Source organism: Mauremys mutica, chromosome 1 (genome assembly GCF_020497125.1).
Source record: "Mauremys mutica isolate MM-2020 ecotype Southern chromosome 1, ASM2049712v1, whole genome shotgun sequence".
Taxonomy (NCBI): Eukaryota; Metazoa; Chordata; order Testudines; family Geoemydidae; genus Mauremys; species Mauremys mutica.
In genome coordinates, this window is record NC_059072.1 from 235,787,512 (window position 1) to 235,811,050 (window position 23,539).

At 40.1% G+C, this 23,539-nt stretch overlaps 1 protein-coding gene across 2 annotated transcripts in view; it reads left to right on the plus strand.

The window, feature by feature from the left end:
* Window positions 1-23,539, plus strand: part of NLGN4X (neuroligin 4 X-linked) — a 296,593-nt gene that overhangs the window by 76,329 nt on the left and 196,725 nt on the right. For both annotated transcript variants that reach the window (XM_045001047.1, XM_045001054.1), the window contains exon 2: window positions 12,617-13,412. In XM_045001047.1, coding sequence (XP_044856982.1) covers window positions 12,941-13,412 — 472 coding nt within the window. In that variant the 5' untranslated portion in view covers window positions 12,617-12,940. The remainder of the gene's footprint in view (window positions 1-12,616; window positions 13,413-23,539) is intronic.

The following is a 23,539-nucleotide window of genomic DNA, read 5'->3' on the forward strand; positions in this document are numbered from 1 at the left end:
TGCATATTTTAAATACATAACGTTAAAAATGTAGAAGTATATTCATGATGGTGGTTGGATTTATATTTAGATCTAAAGCACGGATTGTCTGTGGTGCAGTTAAAAGTGTCAGTCCTTTGTTTTCCTAAAAGAGGCAATGGTTCATAAACATCATCCTTGCTTTCAACTTTTTTTTCCAAATTGAGAAAACTGGAATTCTTGAAAACAGTTTGGGTGACTGTATGGCCTTTTCTTCATAGCCACATCATTCTTTTAGATAATGTATGAGACACAGAAATTGAGAATGAGTTGTAGCTGATGGCAGGAGCCATTGAAATAAAAATGTGTGAGAGATAAATGGGTGTCTCTTTGTGGCAAGTAAATGGTGACTATAGTTTCTGACTTGGAAGATTTGATGACATTATCAAAATCTGTCTGAGAGACTTTCCAGTTACACTTAGAGCTGTGTAAACTTAGCACATAGGTTGGAAAAAATGAATTATTTAAATATACCGCGAAATGTATATAATTAATATTTCTACTTTCTTCTGGAATTGCTAGAAAATCCTTCTTGTAATGAAAAAGTACATGGAAGTCCTGCTTTTGTCCTTAGTTACTTTTATCTGACCAGCTCTATCTGAAACCTATCATGGAGTCTCTCGTGATTTTCTATTTTTTGTTGTTGCATTTTTTCATTAAAAATAAGAGCTGTACATTGCTAGCTCCATAGCCTTAAATATGCACTGTTGATAGGCAATCAGCCCTTTCTTTTGTACCTGCACAGCTTAAAGGTGAACAACAAAGTAAATAGAGAAATATGTTTTTAAAACCCCATAGGAAAAAAAAATGGAGTGACACCAACATAGAACTGGGGGAATGCAGTGGTGAATCCGATCAGATCATCAGCTCATATAGCTCAGTTGACTACAGTGCTGACTGATCATTTCCATGGTTCAAATAGGGAAGTTTAGTTCTATTTATTATTTATTGTTTAGGGCCTGATTTGCAAAACTATTCCCCATGTACATACTTGACTGGATGTTTGCATGTGAAGTCACCTGAACTACATGTGTGTTCATGGTAATTGTTCAGTGAAGTTGGTAATGCTGAATTTGTGATATTACAAATAATAAGTAAAAAAAAAATATTTGTAATTACCGCAGCCTCTAGAAACCCGAGTCATAGACAAGGACCCCATTATGCTGATGCTGTACAAAGACATAACTAAAAGACAGTTCGACCCAAGCAACCTATAATCTAAGTAGAAAACAAGAGACAACAGATGGATACAGACAGACTGGGGCAGTGTAAGGAATTAGCATATTAGGCTGTGGTCCCAGCACATCAGCAGCCTAGTCATTGTAAAGCTTTTTGTAGTCATCGTGGCAAAGGAGAGTTCTGAAGGCATATAGAAAGATAGCTTTCCAGATGTTTATGGGGAGTGCCTTCTATGTGTAAGGGGTGGGGGATTGGAAAAAGCATGAAGGTGCTTGTTTGACAATTTAAAACGTGGGAAGTGGAGACTGGCATTAAGGGCTAATCAGAGGCAAGAATTTACAGCTCGGTAACAAATGAGAAACAATAGGGAGGGTGAGAACTGACCATGAAGGGCCTTGAAAGTGAATACAAGAACTTTATTTTTGAAGTGGTAGAGAAGGGATAACCAGTGGAGGGATACAAAGATAGGGGTGAGGAGAATGTTCTTTATGGCATCATTCTAAATGGATGTGAGTAGGAGAAGATTGCATTTTTCAAGGCCGGAGAGAAGGATGTTGCAGGAATCTAGACAGAAGATGTAGAGAGCTTGGATGAGAGGTTTAGCTGGAGAGGAAAGGCTGTGTCTCAGAGATCGTATGCAGAAAGAATCTGCAAGATTTAGACCAATGATAATCAGACTGAGGCTCATGAGCTGCAAGTGGATCTTTAATGTGTCTCCTGTGGCTTTTTGCAGAACATGATATTAAAACACTGTGTGATTTAATTATTAACCAATCTGGTTGTTTTTACTGTGTTATCAACCAATGTGGTAATGTTGATCACTAATTTGGCTCCTGAACCACTAATGTCTGAGTATAACTGATTTAGACACAGCTTGGATATAAGGACTACAGAGGCATCCAATTTGAAGATGACACCCTGGTTATGGGCTTAAGTGGCAAGCAGGATGGTGGTATTGTCTAGAGTGATTGAGAAAGAAAGTAACAGGAAGGACTTGAAGGAGAAGATTAGGAGCTCTGTTTTAGCCATGTTGAGCTTGAGCTGACTGCTAGACATCCATAAGGAAAAATCAGAGAGACAGGCTGTGATTTTAGTTTTGACAGAAGGAGATAGTTCTGGAGCAGAGAGGCAGATCTGTGAATCATCTGCATAAAGATGGAACTTAAATTTGTATTTGTGGATGAGATTATCCAGAGTGAAGGTGTAGAAGAAAAGAAGGGGACAAAGGCCCTGTGGAACCCCACAGAAAGTTGGAGGTTGGATGTGAAGGATCCCCTGAAGGAGTGTTTAGAGAGTTAGTAGGAGAACCAGGAGAGGACAGAATCACAGAAGCCAAGGGAGGACAATATTTCAAGAATAGCATGTTTGATGATGTCAAAGGTGGCTGATAGATCAAGAGGATGAGCATGGACCATTGCTTTGCTAGGAAGAACTTATTAGAAACTTTGGGAAGATCAATTTCAGTGTTATGCAAGAAGCAAGATTGGAGGCGGTCTAGGATGGAATTGGAGTAGAGGAAATCTAGACAGTGATTGTAAATAAGTGTTTTCAATGAGCTTAGTGATGAACAGGAGAAGGGATGGCTATTGGAGAGCAGTTTGTGGTCCAGAGTGGGTTTTTTGAAGATGAGAGAGAGACTAAAGCATACTTGTATTGTGAAGGGAAACAACCAGAAGAGTCTGACAGATTAAGGGAAGAAATGAAAGTGGATGCAAGGGAGATCAGGAGATGGGATGGAGTCACTGGGTCAAATGGATGGGTTAAAAGAGAAAAGCAGACGACATTTCTGCATCTATGAAAAGGGAGATGAAGGCAAGAGATGTAGGAGGGAAAAGGATGGCAAGCTAAGAGAAGGAACCAATTTTCTCTTGGAAAAATTTGGCGAGATCCTATGCAGAGAAAGAAGTGGAGGCAGGAGGAGGGGAGATTTGAGGACTAATGAAAAGGTGGTGAAAAGGCTGCAGGGATTGTGGGAAAAGGGTTAAATTAAATTGGAGAAGTAGATTTGTTTAGCAAGGAAGATGGCAGAACAAAAAGAGGAGAGAATGAATTTGTAGTGGAGAAAATCAACCTGGTCATAGGATCTCTGCTTCCTGAACAGGAGAAGAAGAAGCAAATGTTAGAGGTGAACGAAGGCTGGAGGTTGGCGAGATGGACCTTGTGATGGGAGAAGCGGCATTTGAGTCAAGGATGGAGGAAAGTGAAGCATGGAAAGAGTCAATAACCATATCAATAGAGAAGGTCAAGGAGGAGAGGGCTGAGAGCAGACAAGAAGTCATCAACACTGATGTATTTGAAATCACAGAAAGGCCGAGTGACAGAATGTATAGGGGGAACTGTTGATGGGTGATGCTGAATGGGTGATGCTCAGAGAGATCAGAAAAAGAGCAGTGCAGATTAAGTCAAATGAATGATCCTTTTGGTTAGTGAGAGAGTTGAACCAGGACTTCAGATCAAATGAAGAGAGGAGGGTGAGGAAACATGCATCTAAGCGGTTGGACTGGTCATCATCATAGAAGCCAAGGTCACCAAGGATGAGTGTGAGGGATTGTAAAGCAAGGGGAGTGAGAGGGAGTCAAAATCTAAAAGAGAGGCTGATAGAGAGGAGTTGATCGGATAGTAGATGACAGTAAGGCGGGAATAGAAGAGTCAGGGACAATGGTGTTCAAAAGAGGAGAAAGAATGGGAAAGGGGAGCAATAAGGGGTTGCAGGGAATGGGAGAGGAGAAGCCCAACATATCCACTGTGGTCTGGTCTAGAGTGGCAAGCGTGAAAGAAGTAGAGAGAAGACAGCTGCAGAGTCAGCATCAGACAAAGGGATGCAGTCCCTGTGAAAGCCAGGCACCAGGATGTATGAAGAGGTCATGGAAGACTGACATCTTTTTAGAGATGGAATGGGTGTTCCAGAGACAGCAAGAGGAGGGAGGGAGGAGGGCTATGGGTCTGAAGTTAGGAATGGTGGCATGAAAGGAATTGAGCGTGGTGAGGAGGATGGATATGGGAGGTGGAGAGGGGGAGGATGAAGGTAGGGCCAGAGCTGGGCAAATGTCACCAGAGATGAGGATGAGGAGTCTGGTGTGAACTGTAGAGGGGTGAAGGTACAGGAATGGGGAAATGGAGCCAGTGGGGGAGGAGTGGGGAGGAAGAGAGTAAGGAGGTGGAGGACAGATGCTAGGATACAAAATAGAGACATGATAAGAGCTATGATGGAGTTGCAGGTTGACAAGAGGGAAAAAAATGAAAAATGTTGTGAAGGTAATGCTATTGCAGCTGTCCCTCAGGAAACTGGCGTGTGTTGTTGTTGCTACCAGCTAGAGAGCGACAAGTAAGCAGCTGGGCAGCACCAGAGGCATAATCTAGACAGGGGAACAACCCAGGAGCGAAGCAGATCACTGCTGCTTTCACAGCTAACCCGCAGGAAGCTATGATGCACTGCTGTTCCTGCTTGGAAGGGAAGAGTAAGTAACTGAGCCGCACCACTTGAATGATCCATGTGAGGGGAATTTTGTGACAATACTTTACAAATTCGCAAACAGAAAACTTGGATTTCTCTGCTTAATCCTGAGAATTATCATAGAAAAAATACTGCAGGTAGCTGTAGCTTGAATTTATTGAAATTATTTATCAAGCCCTATAAATTAAAGGAATTGCTTTGTTTCTAGGTTTGATAACTAATTTGAAGTTGCTATAGGAATAACGTCCTGCATTTTTTTTTCTGTCCTAACTTTGAACTGAGTTCTGTTGAAGATTAGCAAGATGCATACAGATACTTATTTTAAGAATTACTATTTTTATTTTATTTTGCCAGTTTCAGATAACAACCCTCCCACTAACCTCTGGTCTAGGAACTGCTATATAATCATATATGATTTACTTCCTTCAGTGCTTCTCCTCACTACAATTTAATCTAACTGCTCTGATCATCTTTAAGCAGCCAGCATTTCACACTATACTGACACAGAATAAAGCTTAACCCCACTCTGTGTTGACATGGAGTTAAATAAATTCAACTGATGCTCCAGGAAGTTGTTTTAGCAAGCTCTACTGCAGATAAAAATGATTAAGTCAAACAAATAAACAGACAAAAACTTTGAAAAGTGAAGAAAGAAATAACAATCTGATATTTTAAAGACTAGTTAATCTAATTCTCTATTGATCAAAATGTAACAAGTGATTAGAGTAATAATTACCAGGTTTCAATATTTACAGAAAAAACAACCCACACTATATATAGTTACTGTATTAATACTGTATTCTGTGTTTTGGTATTGGTAAAATTATGGGAGGTAAAAGTTGGGGAAATTGAATCAGAATTCCAAACAATTTAGGCTTAATCAATTTTTGCCTTTATTTAATACAATTTCAGAGAGAATGTTAGAGATGTTACTGTTTATAATGTAGTTCAGGGTTCTCAAATTTCATTGCACCGTGACTCCCTTCTGACAACAGAAATTACTTCACGACTCCAGGAGGGGGGACTGAAGCCTGAACTCGCCCAAGCCCCACCCCCCTGGGCATGGGGGCCAAAGCTGAAGCTCAAGGGCTTCAGCCCCATGCATTGGGCTGCCACCTTAGTCCTACCACCTAGGGCTGAAGCCCTCGATCTTTGGCTTCGGCCCTGGGCAGTGGGGCTCGGGCTTCAGCCCTGGGCCCAGCAAGTCTAAGCCAGCGGCAATTCCATTCAAAGGGGGTCGCAACCCACTTTGGGGTCCCGACCCACAGTTTGAGAACCGCTGTCTTAGACTCATTTTTAAATCTAGAACTACAGTGAAGTGTAACAATAGCCAGCCATACTTCTTTCATGCCCACAGCTAGCCCCATATGTTTTCTTAAAATGGTCATCATTGTCCTCCATACAACAAATAGCAAGAAACAAATTATTCCAGTTTAAGAAGAAGAAGAAAAAACCTTCCCAACTTTGCCCACCTTGTCATTCAGTGATGGGATGAAAGGGGACGCACGGCCATTGCTGCTCTTTGGCGCAGAGTGTTGTTTTTGTGTGTGTATGTGTGTGTGTGTGTGCATGTGTTTGTTTTCGTCTGTTTGTCTGTAATGCCTTGCTTGGGCCTGGTCCATATTTGAGGCTCATAGGACCTACTCCACTGCAAATAATTAAGAATAGTAATAAGAAGTAATGACAAGAGCATATATATTCTTTTTTTCCCTTAAATTGTAGGTATGCAGGCAGACATATGAAACAGTCAGCCCCATGTTTATAGGCATTCCTCTGATTGATTTGTCCTATGGTAAAATATCTAAAATCATTTTATCCCAGATAAAAAGAAACCCTTTTATCCTAGGTGCAGTTTTGCATTGAATAAGATAGATGCAGCTTGCAATTCTCACAGATTTTATTCAAATATCCCTAGCTTCTTTAAAAATGTAAATGTATACATTTATTACATGCATATAATATAACTAGCATGCATTTTTTCCTGTGTATGTTGGAGGATGATCATTTTATACTCTTTTTGAAAAATATTCTACAGTTTAAATAATATAAAAAAAGAAAGATGTTCTATTTGGTGAAGAAAATAGTTTCATTACTAGCAGATCAGGCTTTCAAATCAGTATTTCTAATAGCAATGAAATCCAGAAGATCAGACATTAAAAACTGTGGGATTTTCCCCCTTCATTTAAAATAATATAATAAAACTATCCTGAACATATTTTAAGTGGGATTCTTCTTCAAAAGGCTCTTAATATTTAAATATATCATAACAAGTCATTAATAAACAATAATTTGGGGAGGGGGGGGTTAAACATAGGTAGAGTTGCATGTGACAGTCATGTAGTAAACAAAAATTCTGCTTCTACTGCAGTTTTAGTAAGGTAGTAAAGCTAATGCTTAACAACTACAGCATGCAAGATGTATAGTGGGTTTACTGTGTCAATTTGTTGTCTTATAATTGCTTTTATGTGATGTCTGGGGGCCTGGTTCTTTAGCTCTGGTTGTAGAAGGTCATGCTCATGCTTTCAGCTCTGGAGTTCACCTATTCAATATCCAGTGTGTTAACCAAGATGATCACTATCCCACACGTGTATATATATACAATTGGCCTCTAAGCTTATGCTTAGCAGAAACATGCATTCTGTACTTACTCCTACTGTCTATTCAAAAGAAAAAAACAAAACAGAAGGGGGGTGGGGAAACCCTCTGTTTATGGTTTCAGAACATCCAGAACTAGCTTTAGATGCTTTTGTGCCCTAGGCAAGGAATCCTTTGGTGCTCCTGCCTCTAGGTCTGAGAAGAAAATTTGATATATAGTTATTGACTAGGCCAGCTCCTCAGCTGGTATACATTGATTTAAGTATCTCTACTTTGATTTGCACCAGCTGAGGATCTGGCCCCATTATCTTTAAAGTTGTCTGTTAGTTCTATTTCTTTCCATAGCATTATTTCCCCTCCTCTTGTTCATTATGCCCCCCTGACTTACTTTTCTTGTTTTATTTTCTCTTTCTCTCTGCCCCTCATTCTGTCTCTGTCCACACCCCCACTCTGATTCCCTGTCTGCCCATTTGTTACCACCCAAGTCTTTTTCACTTTTCCTTCCTTCCGTATCCCCATTGTTACTATATCTCCCCACTTGCAAGTCCCCCTTCTTGTCCTTGTAACTATGCCAGTGACCTTCCCAGTGCAGGGCCTAGACAGGAGGAGCTGCTGCTCCTGCTCTCTGAATGTAGCATCAAGCAGCAATAGATTATGGATGATGGCTCTGCTGCCTGCTGCATGGGCTGTGAAATAAATAGGCATCAGGGCTAAGAGAAAGTGAGGGAGCAGTAGCAGGTATCCACAGGTGCACACTGTTACAACAAAGAGAAAGCCACACAGCCGCAGAACAGGGAGGGGGAGAGTACTCTGGTGTGTGAATTTCTGGTTAGGCTCTTGCTTAGGGCTGTCATTGATTCTTCTTTCTAAAAATGTTTAGAAAAGGCATGTTTAGATTGCAAGCCCTCTGGCAACAACTGTGTCTTGTGTGTCAGTAAGGCACTTAATACATTGTTGGCTCTATATAAATAATATGGAATTAGAACATCTCTTGCAGGGCCGGCTCCAGGCACCAGAAAGTTGCTGAAGTGCCGTCGATCGGCTTTTTTTTTTTTTAGTTTGCCGCTTGGGGCGGCAAAACCGCTGGAGCCGGCCCTGATCTCTTGTCCCAGCTGTTCAGCTACTTCTCAGATTTTTGTACTGTAAATTGTGTATGGTTACCTCTTAATCTTGTGGTTCCCCCGTACTGTTCATTAAAGATGGATATTCTAAAGAAAGGATGAGATTCCTTTCAGAATTCTTGCTTATGCAAAGGCAGCTACACTGATAGCTCTTTAATTATTGCTGATTTACAATCAATGTTAATAACTACATAGCTCTCTAAAGAGTAGACTGTGAAGGTGATCTAATCTCTCAATGAGACCAAGATTCCTATCTGCAGAAGGGACTTGCATAGGCCGGAAAGCTTATATATAACTCATATGTTGGTCCTATCAAAGGAAAGATAACATCAATTTTATCAAATAATTGTTTCTTAGGCCTGGTCTACACTACTGTTTCTTAGGCCTGGTCTACAATTGGTTTAAACCAATTTTAGGAGCGTTAAACCAATTTAACGCCGCACCCGTCCACACTAAGAGGCCATTTATATCGATATAAAGGGCTCTTTAAATCGGTTTCTGTACTCCTCCCCAACGAGAGGAGTAGCGCTAATATTGGTATTACCATATCAGATTAGGGTTAGTGTGGCTGCAAATCGACGGTATTGGCCTCCGGGCAGTATCCCACAGTGCACCACTGTGACCGCTCTGGACAGCAATCTGAACTTGGATGCACTGGCCAGGTAGACAGGAAAAGCCCCGCGAACTTTTGAATATCATTTCCTGTTTGCCCCGTGTGGAGCTCCGATCAGCATGGGTGGCGATGCAGTCCCAAATCCAAAAAGAGCTCCAGCATGGACCGTACGGATGTGATCGCTGTATGGGCAGACAAATCTGTTCTATCAGAGCTCCGTTACAGAAGACGAAATTCCAAAGCATTTTAAAAAAATCTCCAGACAGAGGCCACAGCAGGGACTCAGCACACTGCTGCGTGACAAGCGTAACGGAAAGCCAAAGAATCAAATGGACGCTCATGGAGGGAGGGAGAGGGGACTGAGGACTCAAGCTATCCCACAGTTCCTGCAGTCTCCGAAAAGCATTTGCATTCTTGGCTGAGCTCCCAATTCCTGTAGGGTCAAACACATTGTCCGGGGTGATTCAGGGCATAGCTCGTCAATTTACCCCCACCCCCACCCACCCCCAGAAGGAAAAGGGAAAAAAATCGTCTCTTGACTTTTTTAAATGTCACTCTATGTCTACCGAATGCTGCTGGTAGACGCGATGCTGCGGCAGTGAACTGCAGCATCATCTCCCCCCCTCCCTGGTGGCAGATGGTACAATATGACTGCTATCCATTGTCATCATCAGCCTGGTGGCAGACGGTACAGTGCAGAAGGACTGGTATCCGTCCTCGTCATCAGCCCGTGAGTGCTCCTGGCTGGCCTCAGGTGAGGTCGGCCGGGGGCGCCTGGGTAAAAATAGAAATGACTCCCGGTCATTCCCAGTAGATGGTACAGAATGGCTGGTAACCGTCTTCATCATAGCAACTGGGGGCTGAGCTCCATCAGCCCCCGCCCTTCATGTGTAAAGAAAAGATTCTGTACTGCCTGGACTATCATAGCAGCGGGATGCTGGGCTCCTCTCCCCCACACTGCTTAATGTTCTGTCTGGACTATCATAGCAGCAAGTCACTGTTTCTTATTCCTGCATTCTTTATTACTTCATCACACAAATGGGGGGACACTGCAACGGTAGCCCAGGAAGGCTGGGGGAGGAGGGAAGCAACAGGTGGGGTTGTTGCAGGGGCACCCCCTGTGAATGGCATGCAGCTCATCATTTCTGCGGGATCTGACACGGAGCGGCTGTGCTCTCTGGTTCTCTGATACACTGGTTCTCTAGTACACTTGCCCCATATTCTAGGCAGGACTGATTCTATTTTTAGATACCATAAAGGAGGGATTGACTTGGGGAGTCATTCCCATTTTTGTCTTTGCGCCCCCGTCAACCTCAGCCAGGGGCACCCATGACAGCAGCAGACAGTACAGTACAGAATGACTGATAACCATCATCTCATTGCCAATTTACAATGGCAGCAGACGGTACACAATGACTGATAACCGTCTCTGCTATCATGCAAAAGCAAATGAATGCTGCTGTGTAGCGCTGCTGTATCGCCTCTGTCAGCGGCATCCAGTACACATACGGTGACAGTGACAAAAGGCAAAACAGGCTCCATGGTTGCCATGCTATGGCGTCTGCCAGGGTAATCCAGGGGAAAAGGGCGCGAAATGATTGTCTGCCGTTGCTTTCCCAGAGGAAGGAATGACTGACAACTTTTACCCAGAACCACCCGTGACAATGATTTTTGCCCCATCAGGCACTGGGATCTCAACCCAGAATTCCAAGGGGCGGGGGAGACTGCGGGAACTATGGGATAGCTACGGAATAGCTACCCACAGTGCAACGCTCCAGAAATCGATGCTAGCCTCGGACCATGGACGCACACCACCAAATTAATGTGCTTAGTGTGGCCGCGTGCACTCGACTTTATACAATCTGTTTTACTAAACCGGTTTATGTAAAATTGGAATAATCCCGTAGTGTAGACGTACCCTCTGCTATGTATGAGATGACATGTCAGGTAAATATTGGAAGGGAACAACTTCTGAAAAAAAACACTCAAATATGTTGTATGAGTATCTTTCATCTCAGTAATTGCTTGGATATATATTTAGACACTAAGTTTTCATTAAAGATAAATACAATTGTTATATACTATACAGGTGTACCCTGTTTCTTTGTATTTCTTTCTTTCATATCTTGAGGTAACTAGTGATCATCACTTATAAAGATGAAGGGCAATAAAAGATGATCAAAGATATGAAATGGCTTCCATATGAGGAGAGACTAAAAAAGGATTAGGGCTGTTCATTTTAGAAAATAAATGATTAAGGGTGATGTGATAGGGGTCTGTTAAATCCTGAATAGTGTGTAAAAGGTGAATAGAGAAGTGTTATATACCTCTTCCCACAATACAAAAAACAGGGGTCAGACAATTAAATCAATAGGCAGCACATTCAAAACAAATAATAAGGAAGTTTTTCTTCACGCAACACACAGTTAATCTGTGGAATTTATTGCCAGGAGATGTTGTGAAGGATAAAAGTATAAATAGATTAAAAAAAGAATTAGATAAGTTCGTGGAGGGTAAGTTCATTAATGGCTATTTGCCAAGATGGTCAGGGACACAACCCCGTGCTCTGGTTGTTCCTATACCTCTGACTACCAGAAGAAATAGAAATAGACATAGAAATAAAAGCTGAGACTGGACAACAGGGGATGGATCACTTGATAATTGCCCTGTTCTGTACACTTCTACTGAAATTCTGGTACTGGCCACTGCCGGAGACAGGATACTGAGCAAGTTGGACCATTGGTCTGACCCAGTATGGCAGTTCTTATGCTCTTATGCTCCAGCGCCTTGTTCTGATCCATCAGTGCAACTCAAGAGTAAGAAAAGCCAGTATGAAAGCAGAAACAAGCAACTAGGTTCTCAGCTTTCTTCTGTATAGTGCTGCTTATGTTTCAGAGAAATGGGATGTACATAATAATTTAAAAACCTTTATATTACATTTAAAATAACAATATGTGGACCTACTGCAACTCAAATCAGATACTGCCTGAACTCTGTGGTATTCCCTTTCTGTAGGTCAGCTGTTCTTTTAATATGTCTGTGGAAGATAAATTTGTGTTTTCAACAATTTTGTTTATCCTTACAAATAAAAAGTACAAGTATACCTTATTTATTTATATTCCTTTGTTTCATCCTTGTGGTAACAATAAGTAATCACATTTAATCACCATAACATGGAAAGAAGAAGGAGATTATCTAGTGCAGCAAAATGTTTAATAAATATGCATTATTTGAGTGGAAGTGCAAAAGGATGTACATTTTTCAGTTTGCCTAGGCTAGCAAATGTTGCAGAGCTGGCATGTGCATGGAAGGTAACCTTCATGAAACAGTCAAGGCATGTTTGGATTTGATGGGGGCTGAGAGTCTGCGACTGGGACAAGATACCGGTAATTGAGAAAGCTGGATTTATGTCTCAGCCCTGCCACTTATTTGCTCTGTAGCCTTGGGCAAGCCTCTTTCCTTCCATCTCCAAAAGGGATTTACTGTAATACTCCTCTCATAGAAGTGACTAAAATTGATGAAACACATGGAGACCCTGGTATGAAAGATACCGTATAAGTGTAAAAAAAATATTGGAGTTTTGGTCAATGTTAATAAATGTATTAATTTAAATTGTCTGCTTCCTCTTGGCTATAGGCTGATTGATCTTGCTGGAATCTATTGGAAGGAATCATTGTGCGAATGAAGCAGAGTGACCGCTGACCACGTTCTCTTTCTCAGCCTTCTGGGAAGTACCACCAGGATTAAACCTGCATTGGAGCCTGGGGATGGGCTTTAGGGACGAAGACTCCCTTGCTTGTCCTGACGTTGGAATCTGTCCATGGTCAATCAACTGAGGCACCAACCACACTCATCCTTAGGCTTTTCATTAGCTGAAAATATTACGTGTTGCCTTTCACTTCATCTCCCTTTGTCTCCCTGGCTGTGGAAGACAGAGCCCTGCTGATGTTGATATAAACAATGTCAAGGCCAATGGGACCCCTATGGCTGCCTTTGATCTTCACCCCAGTCTGTGTCATGTTGAATTCTAACTTCCTTTTGTGGATAACTGCACTAGCTATAAGATTTACCCTCATTGATGGCCAAGCACAATACCCTGTTGTTACCACGAATTATGGCAAAATACGTGGCCTAAGAACACCTTTGCCCAATGAGATCCTGGGCCCGGTGGAGCAGTACCTGGGAGTTCCTTATGCCTCCCCTCCAACTGGGGAGAGGCGATTCCAGCCCCCAGAACCTCCCTCCTCATGGACTGGGGTTCGGAATGCCACGCAGTTTGCTGCCGTCTGCCCACAGTACCTGGATGAGAGATCATTGCTCAATGACATGCTGCCGGTCTGGTTTACTGCCAATTTGGATACTGTTGTGACATATGTACAAGATCAAAATGAAGATTGCCTGTATTTGAATATCTATGTGCCCACTGAGGATGGTAAGTACTTTATTCAACCACACACAAACCAACCCACCCACTATTTGTGCAAATGATGAGTAGCTTCAATACTGGGTTTATACAATCCTTCATTCTACTTCCTCCATGTTATCTATTTAACTGAAATGTTTCTCTTTATATTCATTAGATGCAAATGTTATATCAATTAAGCATGCTTGCATGAATTCATTTTCATATATCTTTGTGTCACCAAATTGCAGTTTTATTTGCAGACATTGGCCAGTGTACAAATGGGTCACAATCCCAAAGGTTATGGAAAAAAAAAATCCTCTAGAAACAATATAATTTTATCATACAAGTATATAAAGAATACAAATTCTACTACAAAGTATATTTTTTAAGGAAAACAATTTGTTTATAGAAATTTCCCTTTCTCTTTAGTTTATTATAATGCCTTTTGAAATTACATTTAAATTTGCTTGATTTTAATCAGCAAAGGATTGCTAAAGTTCTGCAACTTGAAGACTCCATGACTGTTTAGCATTTTTAGTCAAGTTATATATCATTCATTCACTAAATATAAAATGGAGCAATCACTGAGTAGATTATGCAAGAACATCCTATGAAAATGCTATTTTTTACCCTCATCTACCCTTGAACAATACCAGTCATCAGTATAACAAATGTTTGTTTTGGTAACACAGTTTTGTGAACCTTCTCATTCTCGCTTTTAAGCTTAAGCTGTTTTTTTGAGGTGCACAGAATGTTTCTTGAGAAGTGTTGAGTGACATCAAGTCCCCCATTAAAGACAAGGCTTCTTTTGATCAAACACCAACTGACTAATATTTGTTCTATATTACAGGATAATGAATAATTGCAAGAGAACGATAATTAATATTCTGCTGAAAGCCAATTGTTTCATCCACTGCAGTCACTTACTGATGAAAAACTGTACAGATTTTCCCCAGATATGCAAATCCTTTTCTCTATATGTGGGGGTTTGATTTGCATAATCATGGTATTGTTTTTTCTCAGTAAGCGTACTCTGAACATGCAAATCTTGGTACTCTGGCTACCATAATCCCTCCGCTCTGATTGGCTTCTATACTTAGAATTTTCCAAGCTGTTTGCCAGCAATAAATATACCACCTTAGTTTCCCACTCCCTTCAGCTGAAGTAGAATACTAAAAAATGCATAAGATACTGGGGTGGGGGAACTAGTGAAAAACAAAAGCAGTTGAGTTACTGAAAAGGGAAGTATCAGAGGGGTAGCCGTGTTAGTCTGGATCTGTAAAAGCAAATGGAAAAGGAAAAGGTCTTAAAAGAAAAGGCATGTATCTGCAGGGAGGTGAACATTTCTTCTTATTTCCCTCCTTCCTCCAAACCCCTCTCCTTATTCCTAGATGTCCAGATGGGTCTTGGTCTTCAGAATAACTCTCATGTGTTTATTTTGTGGGTTTGATCCTGCAGCTTTTAATTAGTCAATAGGACAACTCTGTAAGTCAGGGCTGTAAGACCAGACCTAATTTGTTCATATTGGAAGAACGCCCCAGTCCTTCTGTCCCAATGTCATTTTAAAGCACAATGTAGGCAAATATATTACTGCAGTTATTCTGGTGAGAAGAATTTTGCTCATGAGAAGAAACCAGGAAGTAAGAAGGGGGAAAAAATGGAGGAAAGTTTAGAAGTGTGAAAACAAAGGTCAAGAGTGGGCATGCTTTTTTTTTTTGTTAAGTCAGTTTACCTTTCAGCAGTCTGGCACATCATATTATTGAATTCTTCTCTTTTAAAATTTGAATATTTAATTCAAATGTCTATATAATAAATAATAATAAAGTTGAGCATGTCCACTATATCATAATCAAACCCTGGACTAATAAACTACTCAGCATCTGATCTTGCAAGGTTTTTAACCAAGTATATTGTTGTTACCTCATAAAGTGGAAGAACCCCCAAATGTCATTGTGTAGCAGTTTATCAACTGTTAGTTTTTACGCCCATTTAATTCTGTGGAAAAAAATGGCATTTTTATACAAAGATTGGGACTAGACTCCAGTGCAAAGAAGGATGGCTATTAGGAGTCCAAATCTCCCCTCCTCTCCCCTCCAAAAATGCCACCATATGGGGACAGTGGGTAGGCAGCTTCAGATACACTTTTGTTTCTATCTGTGAGTTGTATGTGAGCTTATTCATATGCATCATGACAGGTATTTTCAGTAGGCTTGTGAGGAAAGTCACACATTCCAAAATGAATAAATGCATTTTTAATTTTTTGTACGATATATCTTAATGATCACTAGTTACATCTAACTCAATGTTTTTCACTTAGTATATATGCAACTGACTGCTCATAAATATGATTAAAGTGAACTGACCTATCTTCTAAGCTAGTCTGTAGCCAAATCATACTAAAGGTAAATTGCTTTAAGTTGTAGTCCATAGAATCTGATTAAACACATTACACTTCATTATATGAATCTTAGATGACAGAAAAAAAAGTTATGTTGTTATGGAGACAGACCATGAAATTAGTTTTTGAAGTAGAGGTCTGAAAATGAATGACTCAGTTAAATTCACATTTTCAATCCTTTCTCAAGTACAGATTTCTTTACAAGTTCCCTGAGACTGTTTTGTGTATGTGTGAAAAGATGGACAGACTCATCTAAACTCAGTTAATGCTCTGAGACTGAAACATATCTGAATCATTTTGTGTCTCTGTTTTTGACAATTTCAATGAAAAGAAACTGCTGTGCTTCTATAATGCATCAACTGTGGTCACGTGTGATGTTGCTTCTCCTTCAAACCCAATACTAGCAGCTAATCAAAATGCAGCTCAGTTTTGCAACTTGGCTACATAGCGTGTGCTGTCATTTACTTCTTGTGTAGATTGATTTAGCAAACCTAGCAATCTCTACTCTGATTATACATTTGGAATGAAGAATTACAAAGCTTAAGTGGCTGGGCTGTGTTTTGCTCTCATCTACATTAATGTAAATCAGGACTAACCCCACTGAGTTCAGTGGAATTACATCAATGTAAAATGAATGTGAGTGAGAACAGAATCAGGCCCATGAACCGGGCAGATATTATTGTTCATTAATAATACATTAATTTGAATAACTGTTGCTGAAATGTTTAAGAGACTCAATAAATCAAAATGTATAAAATCTATAGAAGTTAAAAAGTAGGCAGTGTAGCTAGGTAAATAATTTAAAAAGCTTAATTACAATTTATTTGTTTTTAACTACAGCATTTAATTTAAATCTTGCCAGAAAGAATGATTTTCCAATTTATTACTAAACACAGGATACTGTTTTTTAATGTTTCTGAAAACAGCAGGCAGAATAGCAATGGAAAATCCTCTCTAAATTGAAATTGTCTTTCTAGAAACATTGAAAACAGTTTAATTCTTAAAGATGAATTTTTATTCCCCTTCTCCCACAACCAAAAATAATACACTATTTCCTCAGGAGATGAGTAGCCTGTAGGAATCAAATGAAAGAGAAATATATAGCAGGCTGTTTATGAAATCTGTCCATGCAGACATTTTGTGTGTGTGTGTGGAGGCCCTGTGATATGTACTGACTCATTCATAACAGTAATGCCTAAATTAGAGACTGCAAGAGTTGGGGAAATTCTCTTGGATTTTGTTGCCCATCATTTGAAGTAAAAGAAAAGAGAGGAAGAGTATCATTACAGTTCTGTATCTTCACGATGGATCTGAACACTAACAGTGTGGTGATTTTAATATTGATGGATGCTAGTTGTAAACATAGATGTCAGTAGTAAAATGCTCTTCTTTCTAATAGTGGTTTGAATGTCAAATCTACTTATGCTATTTAAAATGATTCAATTCAAAATATAGCTATATATTTTGCATTAAAAGTTAGCTTTTTATCTCAAATTGCTACCTAGGCAGCAGCTGTAGGTATCTCACTTCAGCTTCTGAATACACAAAACCACATTTATAATATAAACATATTTGGCTCTTCTCTGATTGCTAGAACCTGTAATTTTCCGCAAGAATACATGAATGACAGTTTTGAGGAGGTCAGCTAGGGAAATGATATTGAGGACAGTCTGTTTATTATAACTTCAGTCTGAATATGGGTTTAGCTATAGTGGGAGTGCTAGATTGTAGAGGACACAGACTGTTAATCGGCTGTGCTTAATCCCTAGCCTTTATCATGTGAATCTGTGCATGCTGTAAAGGGGATTGCAGCCTGCTACTGAAACAAACAAAGCAAAACCAACCAACAAGTTTGTTTTCTTGCAAGTGAACCCTAAGAACTGCATTATATCAAGGCCAGATAAAAACATTATTTAAGCAACATCAACAAATCTTTCATTTTGGTTTAATACTGCTTTCTTCAAACAAAAAAAAAAAAAGAGGGGAGGCGGGGAGAGAAAAGTCACATTTTTCTTCTGTGTATGGTCAAAAGTACCAGCATTCAAAATTATTTGTGGTATGGTGAACAAAGTGAGTTTTCAAACTGTGTTAAACTACTAAACAGCAAAATGTTAGTCAGCGATTAATTTTAAAAGTACTTAACATCTTTGGGGTGTGAGAATCATAGAATCAAAAAATGTAGGGCTGGAAGGGGCCTCAAGAAGTCATCAAGTCCAGCTCCCTGCATTGAGGCAGGACTAAGTAAACCTAAACTATCCCTGAAAGATATTTGTCTAACCTGTCCTTAAAAACCTCCTATGATGAGGATTCCACAGCCCCCCTTGGAAGGTTAATTCACTATTGGAGCACTCCCTTTTGGCTGCCTTGGGGGATCAGCTCCTCTCAGTCATGTCATGGCCCCTCTTGCTCTCTAGGAGTTGCAGTTTCCTCTTCATGGCTTGGCTTTGTGGCCAGGTCACTATACAGTGTTCCCCTTCTGAGGTAACAATGTCTTGCTGGAATAGCTGTGAGGATGCCATTCCAGGGAGTCTTCTTATTCCAGACTGTTCCACTTTCCCAGTGTCTGATAGGAGGGCTTGGGCCCACCTGCTTCTTTGGGTCCCAGCCCAGGGATCCTACAATCAGGAGACAAGGTCTGCACTGTCTCAACCCTTACTGCTCTTTTCCTGGGCTTTTTCCTGCTCTGCCTTATGCAGGCTTCCTTCACCACCACATCTCTGGGTAAACCCTTCCCTCCAGGTCAGCATTCCAGGGCTTTTGCTCCCCCCTGGGTTTCTCCCTTCTTACCTCACTAAGACCAGAGAGTGACTACAGACCTCCACACTACAGCACCTTCTGCTTTCAGTTCCTGGGTTTATATAAGCCCTCATCTGGTCCTGCCCACATGGGCTTCATCTTCAATTAGTGTTTGTCAGTGAAGCCTAAATCTCCTCCCAGGTGTAGCCTAATGGTTAATTAGCCCTTCTGAGCCACCTTACCACCTTCAGCGGTGGTGTGGGGTGAACAACGCATCACAGAAGCCTATTCCAGAGCTTAACTATCCTTATGGTTAGAACAGTATTCCTAATATCTAACCTAAATTGTCCTTGCTGCAGATTAAGCCCATTGCTTCTTTTGTCCTATCTTCAGTGGACATGGAGACCAATGGGTCACCATCCACTTTATAAAAGCCCTTGATATATTCAGGTCCCCTCAGTCTTCTTTTCTCAAGGCTAAGCATGCCCAGTTTTTTTTAAACCTTTCCTCATAGGTCAGGCTGTCTAAACCTTTTATCATTTTGGTTTAACTCCTCTGGACTCTATCAACTTTGCCCACATCTTTCCTAAAGTGTGGCATCCAGAATTGGACACAGTAATCTGGCTGAGACCTCACCAGTGCCAAGTAGAGTGGGACAGTTAGCTCCCATGTCTTACATATGACACTCCTGTTAATAGACCCCAGAATATTAGCCTTTTTTGCAGCTATATGATATTGTTGATTCATTTTATGATCTACTATAAACTCCAGATACTTTACAGTAGCACTACCACTTAGACAGTTATTCCCAATTTTGTAGTTGCATACTTGATATTTCCTTCCAAAGTGAAGTACATTTATTGAATTTCATCTTGTTGGATACAGACTAATTTTCCAATTTACCATGGTCATTTTGAATTCTAATTCTATTCTCCGAAGTGCTTGCAACCCCTCCCAGGTTGGTGTCATCTGAAAATTTTATGAGTATACTCTCCACTCCATTATCCAAGTCATTAATGAAAATATTGAATAGTATCAGATCCTGAAGAACCCCACTAGATATGCCCTCCAAATTTGACCACAAACTATTGATAACTACTCTCAGTTCAGCTACATTGGTTTGAAGGCTCTTGAAACATTTAGGGCACAGTAAATAGATACAAAAACACAGAAAACATCAAGAAGCCATGACACTTTGCAGTGGTGAATGAGTGAGGTCAGAATTTCTTCATCAGTGAAAGGGAAAGGAGGATAATCTGTAAGCATAGTAAAATATTTTACTGCAGAGTATTAGGAAAAAATCTTAAAATATACCAGGGCTATACAATAGTAGCCCTTGACTGAGGCAGCTGAGTTCAGTCTAGTAGAAAGGTGAGAGTCTGAAGGCTGTATATTTACCTTTGGTTAAATGAAAAGAATAAGTTATGGCAGACCTTTGTGTGCGTACAATTAGCAGTGCATTGTTGTTTCTTTATATATTCTTTTTTCACACATGTACTGTTTAAGTCTTACCTAGTCTATGACCAGATCTGATTTTCCATTGATAGGCTGCTGGGATTTTGTGTGTGAGTGTGTGTGTTTGTGTCATGATTCTTGTTGTGGTGATCCAATCAAAAAATGAGCTTCCCAGTGACTTCTTTACCTTGTATAATGTAGGCCAGCACATGACTAAAATTGCTTATTTTGCACATAATGCTAATCTTTGGCTGAAGCCACAGGCTCTGAATGGCTTAGGTAAACCAGATGCACAAATGGTGTGCATTAAAGTCAGAGGACATATGCCAGTTTACACTAGCTGAGGATCTTGCATTATAGTTTAAATGAATATTAGTAACATATTCATATTCAATTACAATATTCATAGTAATATGTTTCTGATATGTTATATAGGGGTTTGTGTATTGGCCTGATTAAACCCCCAGTTGTGAGTTCAATCCCTTAGGGGGCCATTTAGGGATCTGGGGCAAAAATCTGTCTGGGGATTGCTCCTGCTTTAAGCAGGGAGTTGGACTAGATGACTGCCTGGGGTCCACTCCAACCCTGATATTTTATGAATGTGTATTGAATTAACCTTGGATTACTCATAACTTGAAAAATAGTGACACAGATGTAAGTGTACAATACTAAAGTTTCTTACATGACTCTTTTTCACAGTCTGGGAGCACTGGAACATGAATACTTTTTCAAGGATAGTAACCCTAGTTTTATACAGTGCTATGGAATAACACCTTTAATACCTATGGTACTTTGTATTTTGGTAACATGCACGTGCAAATCTGAGATCAGAATTAGAGACCTTTATTTGAGCTGTGAAGTTGAAGTATCAGTAGGTGACTATAGCAGCCTTTCTTCTTCCAAGTTAAGCCGTAATACAAACACACTTAGCCTATACATAGTTTCATGTTTGAATAGCTACATATTTGTAATTTGTGAAGTATTCTTACCATCATGTTTAGCACACTTTTATTTATTCACCATATTTAGATTTAAGCAGATATCAAAATGATGTTAATTCATTGTTTAGGTGTGTGTGTGTGTATATATATATATAAAATTAATTCTGAATTTCCTAAGGCTATGCAATATATATATAGCCTTAGGAAATTCAGAATCAATTTTCCTGACTCTTTGTATTTGTTTACCTTTGCATGACTTCAGAAGGTATTCACTTTTGTGCCTTCTTACACATGTGCACTGATTTTATAATTTGTATAGGAATCATAACTTAGAATTTCCATATTTTTCTGCAATTAAAATATTTACCTTAATGTTTTATTGGTGTGTTTTTAATAGTTACATTTTAAAAGAACCGAAGTATAAAGAAAATTGGATCTATATATGGATATAATTGGTTATATATATATATATCAGGCAATATAAGATTAGCATGGCCTTTTATAAAAAAAAAACCCTACAAAATATAACATGGATTATAATACATAGTATAGTAGGTCTAAGATTAAATCACAGATTCTATCAATGGCTTGTCTGTTTGCTAACTTCCTACCCATTCTAACTCCCTTCAGTTCTGGGTTTGCCTTGGAAAAAAATAATTCAGGTTTACAATTCTCTTCTGTCTCAAGTAGCTTGTCAACTCACATTATACATCAATAACACACAAAATTAAAGACAATAAGTCATATCCTGTGGTAAAGTACTTATACAGCTTTCCATTATGAGAAGGATTAATAACAGATAACAATTACAATACAAAGTGATAACACAGGATTTATAACATATAATCCCTATTAAACATATTCAGTGGCAGCAACCTTAAGGGAAGGGTTAAAAATCTGTTTCCATTGTGAAAGGTAAATGATAAAATGAGTCCCCTGAAGTCACTCCCCAACTGCCCACCACCTCCATTAGGGTCCAATAAATCACTTGCTCCTAATCCAGAAACACTGCAGCATCTGTGAAAAAGAACAAGGCATATGGCTGACTTCCATAGTGAACCCTTAGCCTAGCAGGATAAAGCCATGTGTAATCCAGGCCCTTCTTTTTCATTCTTGCTTTTAACAGTCAGATATACCGTCTGACACCAAAGAACAGGACTGTAACCTAGATAAAATAAAATTCTTAAATCCTTAGAGCTGAAATTAGTTTCAGCTGCTGATTTACCAATATTGTTCTTCGGTCTAAGAGTTGCTATTCTCCAGGCATTTTTTAGGATTGTGGGCAAATGACCATTTCAGGAATGTAATATGTAAGGAAGCCTTGTAGAGAGGGTTCAAAATAATTCATTCCTAGCACCATTATAATCGATTATAGGGAGACAATGGGAAGTCTTGAGTTCTCTTTGGCAGCAGCTCAAATTGAGACCCTGAATCTGACATTAGCTAATCTGGGCAGACTTTCCATTGTATTTTCACTATCAGTACCTCCTGCTGAAAAGGAGGAGTGGGGGAGGAAATCCCTAATACACTATGGATAGCTAAGTGTGGTATTGTTGCTACATGACCCTTTCAGTTAACCTGCATGGTGGTGTCTCAGAAGTAGAAGCCATGCCACTTGGCTGAGGATGCAAGAGAAATACAGGTCTAGGTCACTGGCCAAACCTGCAGACTGATTGTAGCTCATCTGATCATAGACAGCCCCAACTGTGTAATTCACAGTGAATGATACTGAATGCAGGTTAAGTTGAACAAGTGGTATTTTATTAAAACCTGTGAACTGCTTCACCCATTCCTAGGTTTTCTGGTATCCTATCAGTAACTGCCCCTCTAGGGAATCTGTGCAATCTGACTACAGTTTCAATGATCATGATACATCTTCTCTAATTTACAAACGTTTTAATAGAAATATTAAAATCTGATAATTGATGCCCAGACCCCCACATCCTGTGTCCCTTTGGCCAGAAGTTGTTATCACACTGCCACGTTGGAGTCTTGTCTTTATCACAGACTCATCTGGTTACATAATTTCTGAGGTAGTTTAGTCTCCTCAACCCACTGGGATTCACCAGTCTCTGTTTCCTTGTCACTTGTCTCCAAGTCTAGCAAGCTATCTCCCTATGGAATCTCCTCCCTCCCTGTAGGGTTGACCTTCAGATAGTTCTGTCTCTCCATTTTGTGATGATCTCTGTATTTCTGTAAGCTCTTCTTGTGTTGTATCTCTTAGTTAAAAAGTGCCTCCTGCTCCTTCACATCACTTGTCCCTCTTGCTTAGTCACCTCATATAACTTGATGCCACTGCATTCCTCATGACTCCTTTAGACTATCACTTCTATTGTCTCTTCTAATGGTTGGATCCTCACAGGAGTGCATGCCTCCGGGGCCAGTAGGACCTTGCAAGGCCAATTCCAGCTTTTTTGCTGCCCCAAGCAGCGAAGAAGAAGAAGAAGAAGAAGAAGAAGAAGAAGAAAACAAGACTGAGCTGGTGCCGAACTGCCACCAAAGTGGCAGAGACAGAGTGAAGGACTCACCGCCGAAATGCTGCCGAAGATCCGGACATGCTGCCCCTTTCCATTGGCCACCCCAGGCACCTGCTTTCTTCGCTGGTGCCTGGAGCTTGCCCTGGG